General features: G+C 35.1%; 1 protein-coding gene across 7 annotated transcripts in view; it reads left to right on the forward strand.

Annotated features, from left to right (window-relative positions):
- KYNU (kynureninase) overlaps window positions 1-13,564 on the forward strand; it is a 131,603-nt gene that overhangs the window by 76,578 nt on the left and 41,461 nt on the right. For 6 of the 7 annotated variants that reach the window (XR_199834.3, XM_013059080.2, XM_013059082.2 and 3 more), the window contains 2 exons: window positions 9,808-9,906; window positions 10,894-10,967. Coding sequence is in view for 6 of the 7 variants with exons in the window: in XM_013059080.2 (XP_012914534.1) it covers window positions 9,808-9,906; window positions 10,894-10,967 (173 nt within the window). In the remaining variant the exon portion in view is untranslated. Of the gene's footprint in view, window positions 1-9,807; window positions 9,907-10,893; window positions 10,968-12,478; window positions 13,301-13,564 lie in introns of those variants that run through there. The other variant, XM_045066476.1, reaches the window with a different exon arrangement.

Consider the following 13,564-nt stretch of genomic DNA (forward strand, 5'->3'; position numbering starts at 1 on the left):
GCAAAATGCCTCATCAACTAAATATCCTTTACTTTGAGAATAATGAAGGATTATTCTGTTCAAAAATATACAGTATACTCTATCTGTAGTCTTAAATTCCTCCAGGTTGGATCCTGGAATCAATAAGTCAAAGTACGTTGGGTAAGGATCAGTACCCAAGAATCTAAAACTTTTGAGCTGTTTTAAAGAAATTTTCCTCAGATATTTTATTTAATTCAAGCTTTTCATTAGATAGACTGTGTGAGAAAGACTGATTAATTCTTAATAAAAGAGGAATTTGGGGACTCATGTTATTTTAGAATCCCTGACCTGACCAAAGCAAGCCTCCCCAAGGCCAGCCATGATTGGTGCTTCACTAACCACTCTCATCAGGGCCACAGTATGTAACTATTTTTCCAGATCTAGTTTCATTCAAACCTACGGCCCCCAAATGAAATACTGCTCTTAGCTTTTTTTTTTTTTTTTCTTATCCTGTAGGTGATATGCATTTTATAAAATATTTCAGTCCTCTACAACCCAGGCTACTTTCTCCAGTATCCCATTTTTCATTCCACTTGATTAGTCAAAGGAAAGGTAATGGTAGTCTTTGTTAAACTGAAAAAATGAAAGTGTTCCAACATGAAACATATAGACTAGTTCTAATGTCTTCACTAGCCACTGTATGAAATGGAAAGTCAGTTTTGTGCCTCATGGCAATGAAAGTAGAATTTCAAAATATCCTGAAACAGAAAAAGAAAAATAAATACCAAATAAAATGTGAAAGATTTCTCTTAATGTCCTCTTTCATGATCTTCTTCTTTACTCAGTTAAATTGTTTGTTCAAGCAAGATTGGGAATATCAAACTTAGTTGAGGTCAAGAGAAAAATGCTGATTTTCTTAGCAAATTATCTTAAGTGAGGTGGCGAACAAATAAGGTAACTGTCACACTGTGTATAAAAATAAGCTTCAAGAGAAGAAATTTAAGAATGATGTCTTCAACAATTATCCTATAGACTTATTTGCAATAATGTCAAGTTAAGTATTATGTAAATTTAAATATATGAGTAAATCTAGTTGAGAAATTTGCCATGGAAATTGACACAGTAATAACTAGAACATATAAAAAATTGTGCTTTCATTTTGCATCTAAATGGGGTTCTCAATATAGGTATTACCTTATGATGGTTAAATTAAAGAGCTCCTTTAAATTCACTTTTAACAAGAGAGGTAGATAAAAAGACAAGTAAATGTTGATTAAATGTCACACATTCAAAAGTCAAAGGCCTATATCAGGTAATGCTGTGATTAGATCTGTGTATCTCCTATTAGATTCCCTGCCTCATGGTTATCCCACATGATGACCACTGTTCTTCTATCATTTGTGAAATAAAATTCAAATCACTTGAGCTTTTATGATTTTGCATATACCCAAATTATCAGTATATTCGCTTTTGCTCTACTTCACATAACTTGTTTCAGCAAAACCAAATGTTTCCTGTTTCCTTCCCAGATGGCATACTTCCTGTCTTCATGGCCTTTACTCTTAGCCTCCCCTCCTCTTAGAATCCCCACATGTGAAGATTCTGTTCCTCCAGCTTAGCCACTACATGCTTCCCAGGTTACAACGTGTCCTAGAGATTTACATTGTCTAGCTGTCTTTCTAAATGCAAACATGCTATACTTAAAATAAAATTATCACGTGCCAACAATGAAAAATAAAAAAGTTTTATTTAAAAATTCCTAGTTTCAGGTATTATCTAAAAAATTAGAAGGTTGACAATACTGGGTCATCATTCCTGTAGAATGAGTGGCAAGAGGTTGGCTGACAGTGCTTCCCATGTACTGGGATTTGAGCTCTTCTCACAACTCCTGCCTGTACCTGGAGCTGAAGCAGTGACAGCTGGCATATATATTTATGCTTATATTACAAGAAAGGATAAAGTGAAGTACTTCTTACAGGCCCATCTCATATACTTCTTGACTAACTCCTATAGAAAAATGAGTGTGCAGTCCTTGACCTTCATCATCAAGATTTTCTTGCTCCTCCATGTCAGGTGAAATCTGTCTTTTTGTTGTATTTTTGTAACACGAAGGAAAATGTATTATCAGCCAGCTTTTGGACTATCTCATAATTATTTTAATGCCCATCTTAAGTCTCAAATTTAGGAAGCTTACGTCAGCAGAGTGCTCAATGACTTTTTGAGAGTGGACGTTATAAACTTCACAGACACATGCTAGTGCTTTGCATATAATCACTTACCTTTAAATATGCACCTGTTTGGCCAGTGAATGAATAATTTATGCACATCAACAAGAATTGATCAGGTTAGTTTTATAGATCACATACTACGTAAAAAGCACAACTGTATCCCCATTTAAATAGAATCAGAAAATTTGGAAGAGTTATTTATAATGGATAGGTGTTCTAAAAAATCAAAACATGTTTTGTAAATTTTGAGTTCTTTTAAAAATTCCATTTCTGTTCTTTGACACACTTAGGACATGCAGACTGCTCCATTAAATCATTAAATATTAAATGAACTAAATTAAGCTTGAAAAATTACCTTGAGCTATTTTTCCCATCTTGAGTATCTGAAATAAATCAAACTGTTTTGTGTGAGGTCCTTGCCAGCTGGAGAAAGACTCCAGAAGAGAACAGTACTACTCAATTTGTTTTATTTTTTCCCTTTCATTTTATACTTACTTGTGACAATAAATAGAGATGACAATTGCTGGGTTTTTTCCAGTATAAGAAATAGCCAAAATTTACTCTTGAAAGCACACTCTTTGTTATAGTAAGACATTTTCACCTACAAATTACACAACACTTTTGAGTCTCAAGATCTTTTTGCCTTGTCTCTGTCCTAAATCCTTTATTCATTCCCTCCACAGAGCTGTTGGCTCTGTCTCCCATCTTAACTAACACATTATTTTTAAATTTCATTAACAAAGTGCTTCAGTGTTCCCTACCTCCTATTTCTCATCTCCAGATTTGTCAGTTGCATCAATATCTACTTCAAGAAAGTCTAGCTAAAAGGATGAATCTTAAGTTTCTACAATAGTGCTCTACAGAAATGTGAGTAATAATAGGTACTTTGGGGAAGAAAATTTCCTCTACCCTCAAAGATTCTTCTGGCTGGTCTAACAATAAAATTAACAGAGACAGGTTAACAGAAAAATCAGATTTGATTTTGTACATATGGGAACCTTACATGCATGAGAAGTTCAAAGAGAAAAGTAAAGTGAGGTATATACGCCACCCATAACTAAGGAACCGGATAGAGGCCTGGAGCTTCAAAGGGGAGCAGGCAATTCACAGTGCAACGAGACATATGTTTGATGATATTTAAATGTTTGTGCTGACATGCAGATGGGTCACTCAGGTAACATTTATCTCTGGTAATGACTCCTATTCTGAGGAAGACACCCAATGTAGATTCTCCTAGGGGGTGAAGACAGGGGTAAAAATTTAAGCTTGCAGAGTCTTGCTTGCCTTTGGCCCAAAATAATCCACATGCCAGTGCGGCACAATTTGGGGACAAATGTTCCAAACCCTTTCATATGAAAAGAATGAGAAAGATATTTGAAGAGCCTAATAAATTTAGGCTGGATGAAAGACTTTCAGAATAAAAATTCACTCTGAAATATTTACAGAGATAGTGAGGCACCTCTTTCAGAAATCTTTACTGAGTATGATAATGATGATGATGATGATTTTAACTTAGCATCTATGTGTGCTTTTGAATCACAGCACTTCAATGAATTTTGGAAAATTCAGTGCTTCAAGACTATGTCAAGAAAACCTACCAGCTTTCATCTTCCTCTTTGTTCCCGCCTTCCTCCCTAATTTTGAACTTCTTTGGGGGAATCCCAACATCAGAGCTAACTGGGTCACCTATTACTGTTAATCCACTCTTTGTTCCTACCATCTCTCTAGTGTTGGCCAACATACACAAACACACATACACATTCACTCACTCACTCACACGCATGCTCCTGTAACTTTTTCTTTTTTCACTTGCCTCAAAGTTTCCCATCAGTTTTTCATTTTAAGGTAACATTGTCCAGATATAGCACTGTAGTTCTTTGTCTCCTATGACTTTTATATACTCACAATATTTAAAGACCAACTGATACAGTGTGAAAGCTGCCATGGGAAGGTCACATTCTCATTACTAGTATGCATTACTAGCCTCAAAGGAACTTAAAGGCATCTGCAGTTTACCCATCATGATGCCAGTGCCACTGCCAAGGGCGTCCACTGATGTTTGGAAGTGCACTCTATAGGGAACATGCAGAGGCTGGTATGTATGAATGGCCACAGGCTAGCTGGCAAGCATCTGCAGGCATCTCCCAGGGCTCACGGGACCTACAACCATGGGTGATTACTCAAGTGGCTCAGGACAAATGTTCTTTGCTCACCTTTAGTATTTTATTACCTAGCAATTATATGAGCACACCAATGATAGCTGCTGACTATCAGCTCTGTATACACCCACAAATACCTTACCTTATATAATTAACCTTTGCACACCAAATCTTCTACTTATTGATGGTCTTCATAATTTATAGGATTTTTTTTTTTTTTTTTGGTGAAGAACGAACTAATACTAACTAATATCAGTCTAAAGTCAGTTTGAATGAATAGTTATGAGTAAAAAATTAATGTGTATTATTCCATGTTTCATTTTAATAAATAATGAATCAAAATTGAGAGACAGTAAGCTACCCCTTCACATAGAAATCCTGAGATTTAATAAAAATCTATTAATATACGGGCGCCTGGGTGGCTCAGTGGGTTAAGCCGCTGCCTTCGGCTCAGGTAATGATCTCAGGGGCCTGGGATCGAGTCCCACATCGGGCTCTCTGCTCAGCAGGGAGCCTGCTTCCCTTTCTCTCTCTCTGCCTGCCTCTCTGCCTACTTGTGATCTCTGTCTGTCAAATAAACAAATAAAATCTTAAAAAAAAATCTATTAATATAGAAGAATAATATGCACAGGCTGTGTGTATTACTCCCCTGGTTAGAAAAATGTTAGTATTATGCTAGAGAAGATGGCAAGGGAAAAAACGCATGATATTCTTGTTTTATCGAGAGGGATTTTGAACATATTTTTGACTACTGTTAACTGTCCAGGAAACTTCATTTTAAAAGATGCCAAGTCTGAATAAATTGCTTATACCATTAAATTGCAACAGGAAGAAAGGGCTTCAAATAATAATCTTTAAAATTAATCATCAGTTTAGAGAATATTTATTAACAATTGTATGACCTTTTAAAATTCATTTACTTATTTATATCCAGCAATTATTTAAGTCAATATCATGTAAAAGTAGAGGACAATAAGATTGGAAAATTGGTACAAGAGGTCTATGCAAACAGCTATCGATAAGATAGAAGAGAGAGTTTGACAAAGGAACCTTTCATAGAAGTTATCTTTTTTTATTTCTTATTTTTATTTTTTTAAAAGATTTTATTTATTTGACTGAGAGAGGGAACATAAACAGGAGGAGTAGGAGAGGGAGAAGCAGGCTTCCCACCCAGCAGGGAGCGGATGTGGCTCAATCCCAGGACAGGACCCTGGGATAACCTGAGCTGCAGGCAGAGGCTTAAGGATTGAGCCACCCAAGTGCCCCTAGAAGTTATCTTATAATCAAAACCTGAGATACCCATGCAAAGCGAGGAGGGAAAGAATACCCTCAGACAGAGAAAGGTTTTTGCAAATAGAGGGAGGTAGGTAAGGGGCACCTGAGACAAGAAAACTGGAAAGGACCCAGTACTAAGGAAAGTGAGTTACATTCTGAAGCTAATGGGGTTCTTTGAAGGGACATAAGGTGTCTTACTCAAAAGTGCGATTTAGCAAATTCATTGGAAGTAGGCAGGCTGGGAGTATTCATAATGGTTAGATTACCGCACCGGTCTGGAGATTGACTACAAAGTGAGGCAACCTGTTGGCGGACCACTGCTGTGCTTGTACGGGGTTGTGTCAGTATGATTGTGAGCTCTTGCGGATGATTTTAATACAAGTTTATTGAAAAATATTTGATTTTTATTTTAGAAATTGCATAAAGTAGGCACTCAGATGTGGAATTTCTGTTTCTGCCTATTCATATTGTTTTTCTACCTACCCTTAAAGAGGTAAAATAATGAAATTAACAACTGGATGGCTGTAGAGAGGTTTTGGAGAAGTGTTTGTGTTTCCTTTATTTTTAAGATGCTGCCATCTAGTGAAACTTTCATAAAATCACTTCATGGTGATCTCATTCAAGTTTGTTATCTTCTGGTCCTTTCCTCAAAACAGTTACATTTTAATAATTTATGTTTCTGCCATCCATGGGGAAAGAATTGAACATATATTAAAACATACAGTAAGAGCTTCCAGTGAATTTTTTTAATGGGGTACCGCTGATGTAACTACAGGATTTATAATAATGAGATATGGTAGGTTGAAGTTAAATGGCTTCTTCACTGCGCCATTCTTTACAAGTAATGGATAACAAAATAAAAATGCTTCCTTTCCTATTCCTTAAGTTTTCTAAGTTGAGTTTTAAAAACAGATAAAAATGGAAAAAAGTGGGAAAAAATGGAAAAAACAAACATCATTGCCTTTATTAGTAATGATGGCAAGAAAAAAGATTTTAAATTTGGAAATCTGTTTTTTTCTAAGTTGAATTTCAATATTAAAATGTATGTTACAATAGAAACAAATCTCTGTGTGTGTTCATTGAACCCAAGCATTAGTTTGCAAACCCAGATCTTGATCTCTAAGTCTTGATAGATTCTTTTCTGTCACTCTCAAAACTTAGGTTAGCACAGAGCATCTGTTTTATTTTTATGACCTGTATTGCTCATATTTTTTCTGTGAGAAACAAAATATGAATTCATTCCCCACCCCCCGAAAAAATCCCCTCACAAAATCAGATTCTTGTACTGGTAAGAACTCTTTCTTCTATGAGGTAACTAGCTCTGGCCACATCATAAAGAGTAAGGTTTCTAATTGACTCTTCAGTATACTGTGTTTTCTTTATGAGACTAATGCTGTAGTTTAAGGATCAGCAAATCTTTTCTGTAATGAGCAAGATAGTAAATATTTTTGATTTTGTGACCCATTATGGTCTCTGTTGAAACAAACTCCTCAAAAGTTGTCATAGATGATATTTAAACAAATGAGACTAGTTTTGTTCAAATACAAATTTATTCATTAAAAACAGGTCATAGTTTGCATCCCTCTATGCATGGAAAGTACCTGTAATAGTAGTTTAAGGTTAGTTATTCTTAAGAGGTATTAGAAAAATCTAAAATTGGTTCCTCTGCAATTATTTACTTCAACAATTTCAATCAATATGCGTGTTTCTTCAAACTTGGAGAAAGTGTAAAGTTTTGAAAATGTAATTGTATATGCACTTAGTAAGCTAAAAATAGAAAAGCTCACAGGTAAAACATTTTTGCAGGGTGAACTATCACCCCATTTAATGATCAGGGATTTTTTTTTTTAAATTCATGTTTATGTACAAAATTGTTTTAATATGGAATAAGTCACTATATTCTCTAAGTAAAACTTTTACCATTTTGGTTCACAGAAAGTTAGAGGTTTTAATGGTAAGCCATTTAAGTGAAAAGTTACTACTTGGTACAATTTGGGTAATACAATCTATTGCTTCAGGTTGTCCTTCTGGGAACTTAATAGAGACAGAGGCTTAGTTTCTAAAACTGAATTCTACTAGGCAGATATACAAAACATTTGGATCATGTAAACAAGTGAAGAACTAAGAGTAAGAAGCTGTTAGGGTCTCAAGTCAGTATGTAGGGAGAGCACAGTGTAGAGTCATCAACAGCATTTTTATTTGGTCATCTTTGTGTCATCTGATCTAGGCAATACTTCATCTTAGAGATCTGCCACTCTTGACTGAACTCAGCCATGCATCTCTGGCCAACTGAGGGAGGTGGGGAGATCAGATGAGTCACGCTGAGCTCAGGTGTGGGTGACTTTGATCCCCATTTCTTCCATCTTCCATCTGAGCCAAAAGGTTGGCTACGCCAGTGCTTGTCGCAGAGATGGCAGAGGGCAGGACAGTTCGAGCCTTATTTATTCACTCAAGTCCCTTGGAATCTCTGCTTGTATTAGATGGGCTAACCATTCCATTGGTCACAATACGTCACCTGGCTAATCCCAGGGGCAGAGAATTGTATCTTGTCCACAGTGGGAAGAACTGAAAAATTACATGGCAAAGGAAATAGGATACAAGAATGGGAACCATTAGGGCAATTTACCATAGTTTGCATATACTTGAATTAATTAAATGTGAGCATGATGTGGGCTTAGTGATAACTGAAAACTACTATTCATCAGGTAAGTAGGATACACTAAAGCAGAGATGATTCTCAAAGTTTTTAGTAACAAAAACCTTTCTACGCACTTAAAAATCACTGAGGACCTCAAAGAGGTTTTGATACTCTGTTTATATATATTTACTATATTTGTAAGTAAATATGTTTATTCATTTATTTAGAGCAACAATTACAAACACATTTCATATTAAATAATATGCTGTTAGGGAAACAAAACCATATTTTCTAAAACAAAAAGAAAGTTGTATATTTGGGAAATCTCTTTATTGTTTGGCTTAATAGAAGACAGCTGGCTTTCTTTATCTGCTTCTGTATTCAAGCTCTTCCTCCTTTTTTTTTTCTTCATGAAGCATGAAGAAAATTAGTCCTCATGCTGATAGATAGTTGTAAAAAGTGGAAGTATTCTATTGGCTTCACAGTTTATTGTGAATATTGTTTGATACTATATCAGAATTTGACCAGTGATAGGCAATGTGAAACCAAATTACTGAGCTTTCTGCACTTTGTTACATTAAAATCCATTGTTTGGTTTTGCACTTGGAATAGATCTTCTATCCATGTGTGATATGAAACATCAAACATTGGTTATGTGAAAAAATATTAGCTCATTTTTTCCAAATATTTACATAGTTCATTATGTATTGCTTTAAAAATTATGTATTACTACTAAACTCATCAGAAATGTCTTTAAATATTGGGAAATGGTCATCCTCATGAAAGTGGATACAAATTTTCAAAAACCTAATTTCTCTTGGAAACTACTTTTTTTTTTTCCATTGGCAACAAAGACTGAGTTGTTTTCCTTGAATTGACGGACTCATTTCATTCATTTTCAGAAGAATGTCTGTCAAACAGCCAAGTGTGAGTTACTGTTGTTTGTCTTTCAGTTGTTTTTTGATGCAAAAAATCTTTCTCTGTGAAGTAAAAGTGGCTAGTTCAGCTTGCAACTCAAATAATTGTATAAGTATGTTATTTTGAGGCAACTGACTTACTTCAGAATGTGGTCAAATGTTTTATGCATACTCCCACATTCAACCTTAAACCTCCGAGAATTAAGGCATTGAGATCTAAAACAAATTAATCATTTTTACAGCTTTCTCAAGGAGATCTTTAAGTGAAACTGTCTTGTTATTTCCCCCTGCAACTAAACGATCTTGACCTGCAGTGACTGCTAGTGTAATTTGATGGCTTGATTTGTGCTAACCTGCCAGCAGTTTTCCCATAATTGCTTTTGCATTATCCGTGCAAATGTCAACACAGTGATGAAGGTGAAAAATGTCTTCGTATTATGAAAACTATCTCAACTTGAAAGGATCTTGAAAATGCCCAGTGTTTTGTGGTTCAGACATTGTGAACCACTGCACCAAAGAATAAACTATAGTTATAGTGCAATCGTTTGTCAGATTTTCTTAGAGATATTTATTCTTACTATTTCTAATCATTAAGCAGATTTAAAACTTGGTCTTATGTCCTTCCCCAGGGGTGTTTCGTTGGCTTTGATCTAGCACATGCAGTTGGAAATGTTGAACTCCACTTACATGACTGGGGAGTTGATTTTGCCTGCTGGTGCTCCTACAAGGTACAAATTACTTAATATATTTTACATCCTTTTATCACACATTGACATTGATCTAAATGAAACACTGGCTCAGTGGCCAGTTTTAACTATTTGGGTTAATTCCTCCATTACTTTCATTACTGCTTTTTCTGATTTTAGCTCATTACAAAGTCATATGATACAATAGTATAGTAATTAATTAAAATCGGGTATTTTCATCTACTGTAGAGTACTTATTCTCTCAATTACCTGGTTTCTATAAAAGTCAGGAGACAGGGTGGGGGGAACTCCACATTTAGAACTTAATTCAAATTGATTAGATTCTTATTTTTTGTTAATAATGTTGTGAAATTTCTACTATGTAAAGATAATTATTATGGAATCAACTTGTTATTGACATCTGAAGACAACTGACAGGAATCATGGAAATGAAACCAATTTTACTTTTGTATTTTTTATTTCTTTTTAAGATTTTATTTATTTATTTGACAGAGAGAGACAGTGAAGAGGGAACACCAAGTAGAGGGAGTGGGAGAGGAAGAAGCAGGCTTCCTGCCAAACAGGAAGCAGGATGTGGGGCTCTATCCCAGGACCTTGGGATCATGACCTGTGCCGAAGGCAGATGCTTAACTACTGAGCCACCCGGGTGCCCCTGAAACCAATTTTATTTTAACTTAGTGTTTTTAAAATATGCTTTTCTATTATTTAAATATTTTTGTGACAAAATAATTGAAATGAATAAACATTAAAATTAGATAGACTTCATTGGAACTGTATGTATTAGTTGGCAAAATTTGGCCAGGTAAGTAATAGGTATTTATTCTCAATTGATAATGCTATGTTTATTTTTTTTTTTCTTTGAATAAGGTGATGCAAAATTCTGCTTTATTATAAAAGCTCAAATAATCATACATTTTTAGCTAGTCAAAAGTTGGTTTCATAACAAAAAAAAATCAAATGATTTCATTATTTATTTTTGTCATACAATTTAATTTCTTTTCAATCCAGTATTTAAACTCAGGAGCAGGAGGTCTTGCTGGTGCCTTTGTCCATGAAAAGCATGCCCATACAATTAAACCTGCGTGAGTACCATCTTTACATTCTTCGGTGATGAATAAATTAATTTGCGTTAATAATATGCTAAATTTATATGAGTTCATTAAGGTGGTATCCAGTAAGAATCTGGATTGATTATAATTATTACTCTATTAACAATGATGCACTTTATCAGAAATAAATGCTTTTCAAAGAGTTCAGTTGGTTGAACAGAAATTTAATCACAAAAAGGGAAGCTTCAATGCTAAAAATGAGTCACTGTAATCATGTGGAGCAGATGGTTTAATGCAAAGAGACGACTTATTTTTGCTCAAAAATTAGACTTCAGAAAATTTCAGATTCCTCACATTGATGAATAAATCAAAGGCAACCAGAGCTATGCCTAATCGAGCCTTAAATGTGGTATGTTATTATTAAAATTACATCTACCTTTAAAGCTAGAAACATTATACGATAGTCTTGTAAGGATTATCTTCTGTCCTAAAAGATTTTATAATCCATGAAAACTGAAGAAGCTGAACATCGAACAACACAGGCTGACTGCATAAAAAGCAATACTTTTCTACTTTATATAACTTTTTCATTTTTTAGAGCAAGTATAAATGCAAATGTGATCTATTAACACATACATACATTTTTATTTGACTGGGGAACTTGTACGTTTGTTTTTATCTGGTGTGGAGATACAGATACAATATTCTGCAAAAAGCCCCTTTCATAGTTGTTGTGTCAGAGTGTGTGTGATGAAGACTGTCTAGACTCATAATAGGTAATATAATAATGTTTGATTAGTTTCCTGAGTCTTCTCAGCCACTGGCTGAGTGGAGTAATCTTGACAAGAATTGAAGCTGAATTAGTAATAAAACTTCGAGCACCTCACATTTCTGAGGTTTTACACATATAAATCCAAGAAATTTAAGATGATTTGCTACAGATCACTTAATCATGTCGAAAACTTCTTCAAGATTTTAAAGTTTTAAAATTAAATAGAGCATTTTCTTTAGACAGGTATTTTGGCAGGAAGACATCTTCCACAAATACACTGTCAGTACATTATATTTCTCCCTATGTCCCAAATTCTCTGAAAAGAACATAAAGCATTACTATGTTATAGGAGTGCCATGCCTATTTTAAAAGGTCTCTTTCTCATTTTTAGCAAACCCCGCTGATGGTGTTTTACCTAGCACAACTGCTTGCCACGTAGACAGTATATAGGATATTTCTTCTCCTGGGTGAAGCCTCACTACTCGCATTTCCCACTCTCCACTTGTTTAAATTGTAATAAAGGATCGGACGTATTACATCAACCCAAAGACAAGCTGGTGGAGTAGTTGGGGGATATGTACATAATCTACACAAATTCTCGAGAATGTAAGGATCAGCAGTTAAATTCTGATCTTAGAGATCTGTTGCATTTGAGAGTTCTTTTATCACTATTTACCCTTCATAGATGAGGAACAAGAGAGGGGGAGGGGTTGTAGTGGGCAGAATCCTGACGTCTTCTAGAACACTGTATGTGTTAAATTTTTGGTCCCAGGAGAAAGACTGTATAGACGGAACAGCTTCATATTACTCCTTGATCACTCACTGGTCTATAACCTGAAGAATGTTCCTGAATGTTCCTTGATCTCTCCGTGTTGTATCCTTTATATACAGGTCATACCAACATCTACCTCATAGGCAATGATTCTGAGAATAAAATAGGATAGTGCACTTGTACAATGCTAAGCACAGTGGTTTAAGCATTATCTGTGGTCCTTCATGGAAGTTAAATCGTTTGTTGCTTCACTGGATGTTAACTAGTAGACCTTGGACTAGTGGACATAGTAGAGATCATTTTTCTTAAGTAGAAAACACAATCTCAGAGGTTATGGTTTATGACTTTGAAGACATTAAACAGTTTTACATCCATAACCAAGTTCATTTCATCAGACCTTTGAGAAACTGATTGTGTAAGTCTCCATTCCAGAAACTCTCTCTTGTACAGGGCTTACCATCTTCTTGGTTCCTCATTCATTAATAAGTTGAATGAGCTCTTTGTACGAGAGCCTTGCTTTTAAATTTTTTGAGAATTACACATTATGATCTGTTGTCGCATTTTAACTCTCTGGCTTTGGAGACTGACAAGACTCAAATCAGGCTTGACTCATGAAGCCCTCTCTACAGAAAACCCCAGCTGGTGGTGTGTGTTTGTTGTTAAAGCTTCTTTTTCTATCATGCCCAAGTAATTAATTCCAGTGGAGCCAACTTCTATCCAATAGTGGGAAGTAACTGCTATTAATGTAACAAACTTTGTGGAGTAAACGCTATTGCTTTTTTAAAGGGTGACATCTAGTGGCTAAGCATGTTATTGCAAATAAATAGTATACAAATGACATTTCATTATCCAGCCGTTTATTCTTTCTCAAGAAGTTTTAATTTTATATATTTAAATTAGTTTTTTTATGTTATTTGACAATAGTGCAATATTGTATAGTCAAATACTTCAATAAAGAAATGAAACCAGGATGAAGGTCAAAGTTAGGATTGGGGGCAGGCTAAGTTTGTGATTAAACAGAATGCAAAAATGTTCATCAAGGGTGGTGAAGAAGGGCATTATGGAAGCGACTGACCCACCCGGTGT

The sequence above is a fragment of the Mustela putorius genome, unplaced genomic scaffold (assembly GCF_011764305.1).
Source record: "Mustela putorius furo isolate JIRA1106 unplaced genomic scaffold, ASM1176430v1.1 tig00003867_pilon_pilon_pilon, whole genome shotgun sequence".
NCBI classification, from domain to species: Eukaryota; Metazoa; Chordata; class Mammalia; order Carnivora; family Mustelidae; genus Mustela; species Mustela putorius.